This window comes from Ipomoea nil, unplaced genomic scaffold (genome assembly GCF_001879475.1).
Source record: "Ipomoea nil cultivar Tokyo-kokei standard unplaced genomic scaffold, Asagao_1.1 scaffold3321, whole genome shotgun sequence".
Lineage (NCBI taxonomy): Eukaryota > Viridiplantae > Streptophyta > Magnoliopsida > Solanales > Convolvulaceae > Ipomoea > Ipomoea nil.
This window is the reverse complement of record NW_017619749.1, coordinates 864,547-879,455: the sequence shown is the minus strand read 5'-3', so window position 1 is coordinate 879,455 and position 14,909 is coordinate 864,547. Positions and strand designations below refer to the sequence as shown.

The 14,909-nt window shown below is 36.8% G+C and overlaps 2 protein-coding genes across 6 annotated transcripts; one reads left to right on the top strand and one right to left on the bottom strand.

Moving 5' to 3' along the window:
• Nucleotides 1–1,664: 1,664 nt before the first annotated feature.
• On the bottom strand, nt 1,665–8,055 carry LOC109170053 (cyclin-T1-3-like). 5 transcript variants are annotated; one of them, XM_019318995.1, is made up of 10 exons: nt 7,947–8,054; nt 7,169–7,473; nt 6,338–6,419; nt 5,781–5,915; nt 5,514–5,689; nt 5,229–5,380; nt 4,305–4,403; nt 2,689–3,863; nt 2,480–2,561; nt 1,665–2,152 (listed from the first exon to the last, which is right to left on the bottom strand). In XM_019318995.1, the coding sequence occupies exons 2-8, from the start codon at nt 7,393–7,395 to the stop codon at nt 3,280–3,282; spliced, it is 1,455 nt and encodes a 484-aa protein (XP_019174540.1). In that variant the 5' UTR covers nt 7,396–7,473; nt 7,947–8,054; the 3' UTR covers nt 1,665–2,152; nt 2,480–2,561; nt 2,689–3,279. The 5 variants fall into 5 exon arrangements, with proteins under 5 accessions (XP_019174540.1, XP_019174536.1, XP_019174538.1 ...); XM_019318991.1 differs by having other exon boundaries at nt 2,689–4,403; nt 7,947–8,055; XM_019318993.1 differs by lacking the exon at nt 7,947–8,054 and adding an exon at nt 6,548–6,668 and having other exon boundaries at nt 2,689–4,403; nt 7,169–7,252.
• A 3,103-nt stretch (nt 8,056–11,158) lies between these two features.
• LOC109170057 (mitogen-activated protein kinase homolog NTF3) lies at nt 11,159–14,208 on the top strand. Its single transcript, XM_019318999.1, has 3 exons — nt 11,159–11,590; nt 12,623–13,051; nt 13,205–14,208. Exons 2-3 carry the CDS (start codon nt 12,626–12,628, stop codon nt 13,919–13,921), a joined length of 1,143 nt encoding a protein of 380 aa, XP_019174544.1. The 5' UTR covers nt 11,159–11,590; nt 12,623–12,625; the 3' UTR covers nt 13,922–14,208.
• The last annotated feature ends 701 nt before the right edge of the window (nt 14,209–14,909 follow it).

Here is a 14,909-nt window from a genome sequence, read left to right as displayed (position 1 = left end):
CCCCTCCTCCAAAGGGAAATGAGTTTGTACTTATATTCCTTTAAAACATGGAAAAGTAAACATTAGAAAATCAATGTAGGATCGATCAAAGAGACATACTTTGGTCCCCACGAGTGTGTAATTATTGAGTAAAATGCAATCGCACTTTAATTTCATTTTATCTAAAAAGGGAGTCAATTTAGAATTCATAAAGGTGGAGTGACGAAACGCATGGGTGTGGATAAAATGGTAAATGTGAGTTTTCTTTCGGGTTAGTCCTAAGAATGCAATTACCTTAAAATCTGATTCTATTTGGTACGAACAGGATTAGTCTTTCGATCCTACCGAATACAAATAAGAATAGTCCTGATCTGGTGTGTGGTTACTAGTTGACTGGGTGAGGAATCCTATGGTTAGATAAAAAAAAATTTAAAAAAAAAATGGACTGACCAAAAAGTGTTATGACTTGCAACCATTTTTATTTTTTATTTTTTATTTTTGTTGAGAAAGTAAGTAAAATTAAAGCCAGAGATTAAAGATGGGAAAGGCTTCAATTATTAGGAATATTATTTATTTATTTAACCTTATGAAAAAAAATGTAATATTTTAATGAGTAACTAAAAGAATTAATATTTAAATAAAAAATATATATATACACACACTCATAATTAACAAAAGTGAAGAGCATATTCCTATGTGTGTGTCTCTTCTGCCACAGAGATATAAAGTTATAAAAACATAGTCCCTACTTTGGTTGTCTAAGCACTAAATGTTTCTCATTATTATATATGTGCTAATAATATAAAATTGAGTTTATTCTACTTTTAATTTTAATTATAAAAGTATTTTTACTTTAATGCTCGACTTTAATCTGTTTTGATAGTGTAAATTAGATCAGAAATGACGACAATACTAGATAAGGAGCTAAAATATAAAAAAATTTTAATAGTGGGTATAATAGATATAACTGAATAAGTGATTAAAATTGAAATAAATTAACACATAATTAAAGATAAAAATATCATTAAACATTATTATCCTCAAAAAGGCAGATTTACCATCATTGATGGCTTTAAGGGTCCGTCACAATCGTTTAATAAAACAATTTCTATCTATTATATATTCATGTTCAGTCAAATGAATATCTGTACAGGTCAAAACCCTAGTACCATTTTGCACTATATATCCATATAATATATGCTTTTTTTTTTTCTTTTTGGTAAAGATAAGTTTACTATTCAATATTCAATAAGCAAAACTAATTATTGTCGTACTGTGATTAGGCCTAATCATGTCATCATCAAAGGTTTAATCATGAGATTCCCAGTGTATACCTATTAACATCCACTGGTTTTAACAAAAATCCAATGACTATTAAGATATAGATAGATTGACTTTAGTCAAAGTTAATTCCTTTCATACGAGAAAATCGATGACTACTACTTACAAATATGCTTGGTTCTCTATAACTGATCGATTCAAATCAAGAAGGTTAATAGACAGCTCACATAGAGAAGTCAGTCTCAATTAATACCTATTGAGATACTCGTTGCAAGTCTCTTTCAATAAATTCTATGAGGTAAATTTTATAGTCGCGGAAATGTTGCTTTATAATCACATAAATGGTGGTGTAACTATGAGGAATCAAACCAAACAAGCTATATATATAAAAGAGGAAGACAAGCTTTCATGAAAGGATTGTATAATGCAGCTTAAAGTAACACAAATTTGGCAAGGCCCCTTAAAAAGGAGGTCTAAAGTTGCAGGTTTTAAAAAGGAGTCAGAGAAGAAGACAAAGGATTTGAAGTCTGGAAGAATACATGTTTACATAATATGCTTAAGTGAATGGAAATCCAACACTAGCTAGGACCATAGATGTTCAATTCTATGATCTTCTCATCATCTTTGCTTTCCCAAATCCACTCATCACAACAGTAATCTCATCTTCATTGCCATTCTTTTACCCGCAGCTAATCTTGAAGATAAGATGCATTCAACTTGAATATATAAACGCACGCTTGAATCTTATCATCACACTCAGATCACCCTTTCTGCCTTCCAATTCACTCTGATATGGCTTTTACCATCACATGATTGAGTGTAAGAAAGGTTTCTTTTCCTTGGTCGGACAAACCTTAGCTTGTTTGTTTGACCCAGTGTCTTGTCCCTGCACCTGAGCAACGTGTTCACAAGTTTAGTGGAAATCAAAGTTAACAACTTTCTTCATATTCATAAGGATACGGGATCTAGAAAGCCTCAACAAGAAATTTCATTTGTCAATACTAAAAAGTCAGTTTCACTTTCTGGTGATTAACACAGTTCAATTTTGACTGATGTTTTAGTGGGGAGGAAGGGATAGTATTTAATTGGCATATAAAGCTGGGGATGGGAATTAAATAAACAAGGAATTAATCAGTCAGAAATGATTTGAGAAAACGATTTTTTTTTTTCCATATGGGGAAGGTGAAGAATGTGGCAAGTAAAAGATGGACAGCCCTACAATAATGGCCTCTTAAAAGCCTGAATTCCTGGGGAGTTTGCCTTCATCTCCTGTGGCAACTAGACATAAGTTCCATGGATTCCTACGATGTTTTACACTTCATTAGCTAGTAGTTCGGTAATTGAAACAGATTCAATTAATGAACTGTAAAGTAAAAATATTATATATATACGCACATACACATAAACATAGAGCATAATGAAGCTTACTTTGGTGGTCTGTAACACATTTCCTGCCCCATGTTGTGCATTCCACTGCAATCTATACCGAACTTGGAAAACCATAATTTGTATGCTCATTCACAGATTTCATCACATGGGAATGGATTCCCAAACCTAACAATGGAGTTAGGGCTCACAATTACAAATGGGGCCAACTGTCCATACTCCTGTTTCAGAAATATTTTCTGCAAAAGGGGCTGTTTAGATCAAAGCTTCACATGTTGCAGAAAGCTATCTTTAGATGTCGGAATTCTTTAAAACTTTTTCCACTAAATTTCATCACCAGAAACATGTTCAAATTTTCTATAACATTCAGGGGAAGAAACCCAAGGCACCATTTCAATCTTGACTGCACTGATGTGCAAAGTATATACCCAATATTAACAATAGAAAGTTTAAGTGTTATTGCAATCACAAAGACTTCGATCAAGGAAACTTCACAAATGCATTTTCAGCAAGTAATATATATTGATTTCCTCATAGAACTCAATCTGTACGTTACTCTTGTTCTGCTTACGTGTACATTCTAAACCAGGGCTTTTCCCTTGTCGTGCTTACATGTACATTTCAAATCAGGGTCTATTCTAGATTTTCAAGTTCTCTCTCAATCCATGCCTCGCTGTCTATCTCATTGCCCATCACTACTTTCTTGTGTGTAGTTCTGTCAAATTTTCTCCTCTTTAGTGTCTCTTTGATACGATGAACATCTATCTTCCTCTTGGGGCCTTCAGCACAAACAATGTTGCAAGGTTTTTCAAGTTCTCTCTCAATCCACGCCTCACTGTCTATCTCATCGTCCATCTCTACTTTCTTGTGCATAGTTTTGTCCAATTTTCTCCTCTTTAGTGTCTCTTTGATACGATGAACATCTATCTTCCTCTTGGGCTCTTCAGCAGAAACAGTGTTGCAAGGTTCTTGTTTGGCCTGTCCCATTCTAGGCTCACTGCTACCATCCTCAACTACACTATTTGCACTACCACAATCACTAATATCCAAATGCTCCTTCTCGTAGATAGACTCAACAACAGCGTTTGACGGTTCACTGCTGTTTCTGGAGATCGCACTTTTAGGAAGCACTCCAGTCTGCACCGTTGATGTACAGCTAGAATCCTGAGCAATAACTGAACTACTTGAAATGCATGGCTTTTTGCTATGAGACACAGCTTCTGATTGAGTAGATCCACCACACATTGACAGAAGCTCTTTTTTCTGATTATTCTCTTTGGCTGAATCAATAGTGATGCTTGATTGTGCAGTGCTGTTTTTGGAAATCACGCTTTTTGGGAGTTGCCCAGTCTCCGCCATTGCTGAACTGCTGCAATCCTGACCAGCAACTGAACCACTCGAAACACATGACTCGATGGTTCTAGATACGTCTCTCCCAAGAGCACGTCTCGATTCAGTAGGCCTACCAGATGGTAATGGTACTGCTTGTTTCTGATATTTCTGTTTGAGAGAATCACCAACAGTGCTTAAATGTCCATTGCCATTTCCGGAAATTGCATTTTTTAGAAGCCCACCTGTATCCACCGTTGCTGTACTACTGGCAGCTGGAGCAATAATTGAACCACTTGAAATACACGACTCTGTGTTACAAGACACACCTTTTCCAATTGCAGGTCTAGATTCAGTAGATCTACCGCATTTTGGTGGTACTGCTTGACCGTGATTCTCCAGAAAACGGAGCATTTGCTGAACAACATCTGAAAAATATGAATAGAGGTGAGCACAGAAGCGATTCAACCAATTTATGTGAATAGTACTCCAAGAAAGAGTGGATAAAAAGTTCAAGTGAGCAAAATAACAATTGACTTCCCGAAATGTAGCATTGTAAACTACTGCAGGATAGCAAGTTAAATGAGCCTATGGATCTCCTATTTGCCACAGTATCAACGAATCATGACTAAAGATTTTAGATGCATGGTACTACTGATGTCGGATTTATGAAGAAACATCACTACACTATATGAAAAAAGACATTAAGGAAGACGTAGCTATTCAAATGACCCTCAAAGCATTAGCAGAGAAGAACATATTAGAAACTGCAATAGGCAAACGACACCATAACAAATTAAATTTGACCAAGTAAAACTAGGGAAAAAAAATAAAACACAATTGATTTGGAAAAAAGATTACAACTCCTCTTATAAACCATATGCAAATTGAAAACACTGTAAGACCTCACATCCCAAATTTAAACATTTACCAAGTTAATGCATGCACCCCTCCCTAAAATTTGCACAAAATCAAGAGTCATTGGTTTTTGCAACACTTGATGCAACCTCCCTGTTAAGAGTCCCACATCTATAAAATAAGAGAGAACATATGGGTTTATAAGGCCATGGGTTAGACTAGCTAATTGGTTGGATTCAATCTTTTAGTGTGGTTTGGCCCATGTGCATTATAGCCCAGTTGAGTGACCATGGCCCAATCTTAAATTATAACACTCCCAAACATTGGAAGTGTAGATTCCTATGATACAACAGTATGGAAGTGCAAAGACTAAGGAGGATGTCTATTGGACAAACCTTCTAATTGCTTTGGTGAGACATCAAATTGCATCCACCAGGTTTTCCCCTTTCCTGTTGGAAGCTTCACCTTTAAAAATTTTGCAGCAAGGAACAAAGAACCAGCAGCAATGTAGTGGGGCTTGTACTGTAAGCACAGTGTTGATCGAAGCCTACAGAACCAACCCACCCAAAAAAAAAAAAAAAGACCATTAGTAAATATGGACTAAATTTCCCAGTCAAAGGACAATATTGATACTATATAGAAGTACAAACATGCTCAAAACGAAAGGAAAAAGTACTGACCAATCATTCACAAAATTCCATGCAACTTTAGCAAGCTCCTTATGAGAGATTTCCAGCCTCTTTATAGCCGCAACAAGTGGCTTGTAAGGATGTTCGATATTGAGCTCATAAGCAACAGTCGACAATAGAAGTCGCTCACCAGCTAAAACTAATTCTTTATGCTTATCATAAACTTCCTATAAAGAAGCATCACTTTCAGGTTAAGAGGCTCCAAGCTCCAACTAAATTAAAGCTATAACAGCAGTTATGGCTGCCATATACCCATACCTTATCTCTGATTCTTTGTGGGGCAGAAGGATCCCATTTGTATATTAATTTGTATGAAACAACAACAAGATCTGAAAGCCAGCGCGGAGTTTCTTCTACTTTGCAGGCAAGGAACATGCACGCAGTAGCAATAATCTGCACATAGTTTATCACTACACTGAGAAGTGCATCACAAATATCATAGAGAATAGAGATAGTGACATGTCGCTATGAGATATACAGACAGCCTCTTAACATAATTGATTTTAAAACATATTAATTAGCTTTTGTAACAGCCATTGTCATCTTGGAGATATTAATGTCTTATTTTACTTTGTAAAATAATTCTTCACTGAACCCATATAGATATTAAAACCTAATCACAGAATTTCTGAGATAATAAGACTTCGGTAACTACATAAGCATATCATTTGTAAGACAGCCCATGCCCCTTTGGAAGCACATTATTCAGCAGATAAAAATTTAAAATCCTGTATCAACCACAGCTAAGAATATTGACATTCAAAGTTCTACACGGACTGCTGTATATAAATTTAGCACACTAAGCTGACATCTACCTGCCAGTGATTCTTTGTATGAGATTGGCGCATATAAAACTGATGACACAATAGCATTGCAGTTGCAATTGTCACTTGAGGCCTGAAAATTGATATAGTATCATTAATTCCAGGTGCAAGGGTCATAAGTGAGATCTTAAAAGAACAAACTGGATATAATTAGAGACAATTAAAGGGCTATGCTCAACATGTACCCAAATATTCAGCTACCTTAAGAAACTTCTCTCTTGGTTTCTCTTCTTTTTTTCTTAGAGATTTATATATACTCCATATGGTGTTGTAGTACTTTTACATTTCAAATTCATGAAAATTCAGATGTAGTTTTGTTTTTCTGTAACAATAGAAAATAATATCATTAAGGTCAAAACTTAATATTACACTGATTTAATTATAGAAGAGAATTTATAGCATGAGAAGTATGTGCCCAACATGTGCAGATTAATCCCTAATTTATAGGATACTTGGCTGGAACAAGAGGGAACAAGGGAATAAGAGAAAAAGATGTAAGACACTCGCCCATTCTAGACAAGTACATTACAGAGTAAGGGGGTAAAAGTCCATAGGACAAAACAGTGAAACTACTCTTTGCACCTGAAGATTTTGTGTTTTTTCAACTGGTTAAAGAAAGAAAAGAGAGCTTACACCGGGTGCTCAGATGGCACCTCTGTGGCTCCCCTTGAGGGAAGGTCACAGGATCGAACCCCGGTGGTGGGGTATTGACTCTTTGGGCTTCAGTAGTTAGAGAAAGTATAGAACAGATATTACCTTGTAATAGAGTCAATAGTTTTCAAAAAAAAAAAAAAAAAAAAAAGAGAGAGAGAGAGAACTTACCCTTTAAGCTCTATCCCAAGCTCTTGCAAGAATGAGCAGTACAGTTTCCGTAAACCTGATTCTTTCTCATAGTCAATGCCATCCTTCCTTGATGGAGAATGGTTTTCAATTTCTTCTCTAGAGAAATACCATCTCCTCAAACTTTGAGGGTCTTCTTGCAGGTACTTACTCAATGCAATACTTTGAGCTTTATGATGAGAAGGATACCCAGGCAGTTGTCCTGCCATCACGTCCCTCGGTTCTCAGCAGCAAATAAATTTCTGATGTTTTGACAATCCCTCTGATAGCAAACACAGATGAATATTCTGCAAGATAAAGAAACCATTTTTAGCCACATTGTGGAGAAACCATACAAACATTTCGCTTTCAGATGTTGAATACCCTTCTCTGAATGCACCCTTCCTGTTAACAGATTTTTAATTACTCTAAGCTTGTTATATTTCATTCCCTAAAAAAATCTTCCAAAACAAGTCTGTATTCTATCATAAAATCCCAATTCACCCAGTAATTCAAATTAATAACCCTACAAGAAAGCCCCTTTCTTCAAGACCTTGCAACCGAAAAACCAGCAAAATTCCGGATCCAATATCAAATTACGACCAAAAAATCATGAATATGCGTATGCCATAGACTAGAATCTTCAATACACCACAATGATTATGAATCTTATAACCTTAATTATCCCAAAGCCAAGATATTGAAGGTAATAAAACATTGAAATATCACAATTGAAAAATTGCAGCGCGTGGGCATATGAATCAGCTAGCCAAGAACTTACCTGAATCTGCGAAAGATCTCCCTGCAAAAATTGTTCGAGCGACAGGAAGCAGCGTGACGATGCCCTTGTCGTTCTGGGTTTAACGTAAGATCAAGGGAATTATTAAGTTTTTAATTACGAGTAATATTTAAAAAAGGAAAATACGTTGACGTTGACTCCATGATCTATAAGCATTGGGTCTCCTTCTACCCGTGTGAATTCGGTTTCCTTGCCTTGAACGGATCGGTGGGGCCAACCTCCAACTACCTCGTCACCGACTTAACGCAAAAATTATATGGGCCAATGTTTTTTGGTGACAGGCCCAATTAAGCCCATACAAACTACAGAAACGAATTGGAAAGCCCATTAATAGATCAAATGGCAATACAACCAATGTTGACTATTTAATAGAGCCAGTAGCTTCAAAAAAAAAAAAAAAAAAAAAAATACATGTTCTCTTTTTTGAAGTACAATTTATTTTTATTCCATAATATAAGATTCAGTGTACTACAAATTCATTTTTAGTTATTTTGCAGTACACTGAATCTTTCAAAAAATAAACATGCAGTATATTAAAAAATAATAAAAACTTGCAATGCACTAAAAATGGGAACTTGCAAAGTGTGCCCTAACTCGACATAAAGGGTGCTAATAATAATTGAATTCAAATACAATAATTATGTTTTATCCCCTCGATCATTCTTTTTGAGCTACATATATTAGTTTTGATTTTTTATAAAATTATGTATGTAAATGTACATATACACAAAGTTTGTATGTCTTGATTTATAGAAAAGTGTATATCTATTATTCAAAAATACGCTCAGGTTGAAATCTGTCTTGGACAAATAGACAATAGAATAGTTCATTGATATTGATATGATATTCAGAGCATCCTTAATGTTTAAAAGGTAAAAAAAACTCAGAAGAATCTCTTTTATGGTCCAAACTTTGTGATGTGGCATGAAGTAATTGTACCATTTCTTGTTGGTCCTATAACTTATCGGCACCTCAAAAAGTAAATAGATCAAATTAACTATTAACTATAAAAAATAAAAGGAAACGGGCTTTTTTTCTTTATTTTAATTCGCACCATGTTTTTCAACTTCGCCCCTAGCTTCCTACTGCCACTAGTAGCAGTTGTCAAGTGAGATGGAGGGTGAAAGTTGTTTTTTTTTTAATCGCGACGAAAACTCATAATTATTATGTAAGAGTATAGACTAGATAAATTAAGTTTTTGTAATGTGACACTATTTCAAAGGAAAAACACAGTAGTGTTTGTTTTTTTATAAAGGAATAGTAATTTTCATTATTTGAAAATATTATCACAATTTTTCGTCTCTTAATTAATTGCAAAGTGAATTTTTCACCATTCAATTGTTGTGACGTGACGTGGATTTCTTTTATTGCCTTTAGGCATCCCCAATAGTGACGATCTTGGGGTGGTTTTTGAGGAGTTTTTGTAGGTGTGATTAGAAAAGATAAAATTAGGGAATGAGGTAAAAAAAACAAAAAACAAATTTTAGCAAAAGAAAAATAAAAAAAATAATTAAAAAAAAACTTCAAATAGGTGTCATTTTTTGCTTCTTTTCGTTGTGGGGCCACATAAGAGGACAAAGAACTACAACTCCAGCAAGTCTGCAACACACTCTCCCCTCTCTCTCCTCTCTCCTCTCTCATCTCTCCTCTCTCCTCTCTCCTCCACCTCACACCTTTTTCTCTTGCAAGAGTTGACAAGTGCCACCCGGCATTTTGCATACCCGTCTCCGTCAAATGCGCTGTGCAGGCATTGATTGTGAGTATGTTCGCGCCATCGAGTGAAAGCCCTTGAGGTGAAATTATAAGAAAGTCCTTTATATTTCACACACCTCAAAGGGTATGGACGTAATCTGGTTAAGAAGTTGCCTGATGATTCTTGATTACGTACATCTTACCAATCCCAGTTCGCATCCGAGAAATAATTCGAATGTTTACTTGAAAAAATGATGAAGAAAACTCACGCTTGCATTGACACTCTAGAGATAAGTCAGAGAGAAATTCTAGAGAAGCACTCTAGCCAATACTACTGCCTAACGAGGATCCATTGGAGGGTAAGTCTGGTGTCAGCAGCCGCAGTAATTCCAGCTCCAATAGCGTATATTTAAGTTGTTGCAGTTAAAAAACTCGTAGTTATACTTTGGGATGGGCCGGCTGGTCCTCTTATTGGGGTTGCTCTTAGAGTTCAGACTGTGATAGGATTTAGTTTAAAAATTAACTTTGTAGACAACTGAGGAATTAAAAAAAAAAAATTGCTTTACAAACAATTATAGGACAAAACTCCGTATAATTAAGAGATAACAAGTATTACTCCGTATTTCTTTATAATTCAGTGACAAAATGTATTATTTTCTAATGTGACAAATATGATGGTATATTGTATTTGATCATAGTGTTTGGTCTCGGGTAGCTGAATATGAGGTCAGACGTTTCCAAACTTATGTTATGTATAGTCTGAAGTTCAAAAATCTCTCCTTCAGACATTTAATGCGGTTCATATAGAAGTTCGGAGGAGACACATGTCGAGCTTCCAGCATGCTAGCCATATGGCTTCCATGCATCGCATCATCGGTTTATGACAAGGCGCAGTCCTAATGGTTTCATGTGCTTCGAGATTCCAAACATTCGCGTAAAAGGTGATTTGATCATACGATACAACTGAGTGGCGCTTAATAGTTGGGTTTGGTGCTCAGGACAATCTTCCTGACTAGGTGATCGGGAATTTCATCCTGAGTGCATAGTACAACTTCTACTAACCAGTGGGGGCATCTCCCGACTATACTCGGGTTGAATAAAACGCAAGATGATCGAATATGCTCAAGAAATGGACCTCTCGGTCTCCTGTATGAACCCATATTAAATATACGAGTAGTGTATAATCTCTATCATTTTCAATTTTTTTTTTACCTATCACATCATATTTATATATAAAATTAATTCGGTCTAGTATTGATAAGATCTTATTCGAATATAATATATGAATTAAAAAGGAATTTTTATAAGAAGTTGATCATTTCTAAATCAGTAATACTTGGTAAAACAGGAGTACCGGAATCACAACTCTGGAAAGCAAACACTCTGATTAATGGTTTAAAAACACTCTGATTCAGCGATGGCGACAAGACAGCGAGTTTACAGTTAATGAACATTGAATAATGTGAGGAGGAAAGGGGTAAAAAAAACAAGGAGAAAAGGAAAAACAGTGTCGTGAGGGGGTGTGGGGGAGGGATAGAAATCTCAAATATCTTGTCGTGGGCACTAGGCGTTTGGCAAGGATATCTATTGGAGCATATACCGTAAAAGTTCGGGTACAGACGTAAAGTGACCCGTTTACTGTGGGAGCCGGGGAAATGTTTAGGGCAATTAATCTGTTTTAGATCCTTCTGATCTGACTCGTTAAGGCGCCATCAAATTGTTTTCTGGGCTAATTAACTTGGGTTATCTCAAAGGTTGAGGATTTTTTAGTGACTAACACTGGGGAATTCGAGTTTGCTGGGACCGGACGGGAATTTCCTGAGATATTGGAGTTTAATCTGGGAAAAGGTTTGAAGCTCGTTGGAAAATTCGATCTTTAGATGGAGCTGAGGAGACGACAGTGAAGGGTTTCGAGGAGAATTTGTTGTCGAAAGGTATTTTTTTCATGTTTTTCTGCTTTCTTTTTGGTATCTGCAGAAATTCATGGATTCATGAAGATGCTAACTTTATGTATAATTTCCATTTGTTCGCTGTAAAGACTAAAGATTTGTATCTTTATGCCTCTCCTCTCCCTAAAAGATATTACTTTTTGCATGATTGTCTGTGGTGACTGTTAATGTTTTGGTATTCTTTGGTTGTTTTTAGCTTTCTATTTTTTAATGTTTCTGTTTGGTGTTATTTGAGGTTCCTAAGTACACTGGGGAAGTTTATGTATCCAAATCTTCTATCTGGATTTGTTTTTTGAGCAAAGAAGTAATGTTTCAGCTGGAGGTCTGATATGCAGTGAAGGATACTGGAAGTTCAATAAGAAGAAGAACTTATATTGGCATTTTAGTTGTTGATTGGTTATGCTTTATCCCTAGTAGGTCCATTGCCCATAACCTGCCTCCCTCTAACAAGCTGTTAAATGCTTCTGAGGTTAAAACACAGATGGCTTTGCAGCTTTGCATTCGAGGTTAAATCGAGCATTTAATTGTTGATTGGTTATATTTGATTCCTAGTAGGACAAGCTGTTAAATGGTTAAGCTCATTATGGTTGTCATGAGATGCTTTAAACACTGATGAGTGATGAACTATGCTGCGTTGCATTCGAGGAAATACAGTTAATGTTGCATAGAGTAGGGCAGATCACGATTAGAGGATATCTTATTTCTTCCCCCGAAAAGTTGAAAGGGTATTTGGGAGTATGTAAATCACGGTAACTCAGTGGCTCAGCAGACAGGCCAACTGGCCAAATGTCAGTGCGCACAAGGGATCTGTCCACTTTGGGCATAATCCCGACACTGAGTTTCAAACCTTGGTCTCTTCCTCCAAATACTGCCTACTGAAACCAGTAAGCTAAACCCGTGCGGGCGAGAGGATATCTTATTTGGAAAGCTAGAGCTTGCAATCACTGTTTTCTGTTTTGGGATAGTGACTGATCTAGTTGTAAATTAAATTGTTTGCTTGGATTGCAATCGTTTCAGGAAATGGCGGCTACCCCTGTTGATCCTCCGAATGGAGTTATGACTCCTGGGAAGCATTACTATTCTATGTGGCAAACGTTGTTTGAGATTGACACGAAGTACGTGCCAATCAAGCCCATTGGTCGAGGGGCGTATGGTATTGTCTGCTCATCCGTCAACAAGGAAACGAACGAAAGAGTTGCCATCAAGAAAATACATAACGCGTTTGAGAACCGCGTTGATGCGCTGAGAACTTTGCGTGAAATAAAGCTTCTCCGCCATCTTAGACACGCGAACGTGATTTCTCTGAAAGATGTCATGTTGCCTATTCACAAGAGAAGTTTCAAAGACGTTTATCTGGTTTATGAACTTATGGACACGGATTTGCATCAGATTATCAAGTCCTCACAGGCACTTACGGGTGACCATTGCCAATATTTCTTGTTCCAGGTACATTGTTGATTTCAATTTCGATTTCTCAAATTGAAATCCTTGTGGACTCGAACAAATTAAGCAATACAAAGGGTCTTTTTTTTTTTTTTTTCCTTTTTTATGCCCTTTATAGTTTTCCTTTTTGAGACTAATCTGAAATGTCGAATGCAGTTGCTTCGAGGCCTGAAGTATCTTCACTCTGCGAATATTCTTCACCGTGACTTGAAGCCTGGGAACCTACTCATCAATGCAAATTGTGACTTAAAAATCTGCGATTTTGGACTTGCACGAACAAATAGCGGTAAGGATCAGTTCATGACAGAGTATGTTGTTACCCGTTGGTATCGTGCACCCGAGCTGCTCCTCTGCTGCGACAATTATGGAACGTCGATTGATGTGTGGTCAGTAGGCTGCATATTTGCTGAGCTTCTGGGAAGGAAACCGATATTCCCTGGATCCGAATGTCTTAACCAACTTAAACTGATCATCAACATCCTCGGCAGCCAGAGCGAAGAGGATCTTGAATTCATCGACAACCCCAAGGCAAAGAAGTACATCAAATCCCTTCCATACTCTCCCAAAACGCCCTTTTCCCGCCTCTACCCCAACGCCCATCCCATGGCAATCGACCTGCTGCAGAAGATGCTCGTGTTCGACCCTTCAAAGAGAATCAGTGTCACCGAGGCACTTCAACACCCGTACATGTCCTCTCTGTACGACCCCAACAGCGACCCGCCAGCTCAGGTCCCGATCAACCTTGACATAGACGAGGATCTCGGGGAAGAAATGATCAGAGAAATGATGTGGACGGAGATCCTTCATTACCACCCCCAAGCAGCAGCAGCCATAACCAACATGCAGCTCGACCTAGCTGCCCCACAAGCTTGATCACAACAAAAGCAGTGAGTCCCGAGAGGTGGTTAGTTGTCTCCTCGAAGCTCGATCAACCCCTCCCCAATCTATCATTGTTGTTGTATGTTCCCTTTTTCCCAGATCTCAATAAACCTCTTATAAAACTGCATTAACAGTTGGAACTGTAAACTGTAATTTATGCATGTAAGACCTTCACCAGACCCATATCATGTTGAGCTTCTTTAACTTATAGTCTTGTACAGAGTTGTTTTTTTTTTATTTTTTTCTTTTCCCATCTTAATAAGAACATCCATCTTCATGCATTCCTGATTTCCTGTCATTGTCATCTTTTTGAGAAAGATTTTAGTTCGAGTCTTACCTTATCGTATATCGAACAAAATCTCAGAAATTTGACATTGTATCATGAATGTATAATATTTTATAGGCAAGATCCGACATTTGATTGTTGTGGCCGCCATGTTTGGGATTCCATTCTATCACAATACATTGTATGCAGCTAACAATCTGATAAAGCTATTACTGCGTTGTTGAATTTCTTTGAAAGATTGTGATGCTTGACGGCTGGCAAGTAGAGAATATATATAATCAGAATAATATTCTGTACGTAATCTGTGTGTATATATTGTTATCTTTCTCTTTCGCAAATAGTATTTGTCCATTAAAATTTGAAGCTTCCAAATTAAATGGCTTTTGAAAAATGGCGTGCGGCCGCCATTTTTGGAAAATACAGATCAAGACATTACAGTATAATTTTGTGCTTGAAAGGATGGTTAGATATGGGCTAAACATGATTTTCATATTTGTCGAATTATATTTTTGACCTGAACCAGTTCCAGACTCATAAGGAGCAATCCTTATACCATGACCAGGGTTTGCAGTGCACTGTGAATCCTGGTGCACGTGTATGTTGTGAGTTTTTATGTTTTGTGTTATGAAATTCTGTATCTTAAGTGTATGAATTTTGTACTTGAAACAAATTAGTAGTTGTGTCTTATGTTTATAA

Excerpts from the sequence above, each read along its gene's own strand:
- LOC109170057 (XM_019318999.1), top strand. The coding sequence starts at position 12,626 with ATGGCGGCTACCCCTGTTGATCCTCCGAATGGAGTTATGACTCCTGGG. Across the intron at positions 13,052-13,204 it reads GCCAATATTTCTTGTTCCAG|TTGCTTCGAGGCCTGAAGTA; the intron begins GTACATTGTTGA and ends TGTCGAATGCAG.
- LOC109170053 (XM_019318991.1), bottom strand. The coding sequence starts at position 7,395 with ATGGCAGGACAACTGCCTGGGTATCCTTCTCATCATAAAGCTCAAAGT. Across the intron at positions 6,420-7,168 it reads CTTGGGATAGAGCTTAAAGG|GCCTCAAGTGACAATTGCAA; the intron begins GTAAGTTCTCTC and ends ATCAATTTTCAG. Across the intron at positions 4,404-5,228 it reads CTCACCAAAGCAATTAGAAG|ATGTTGTTCAGCAAATGCTC; the intron begins GTTTGTCCAATA and ends CATATTTTTCAG.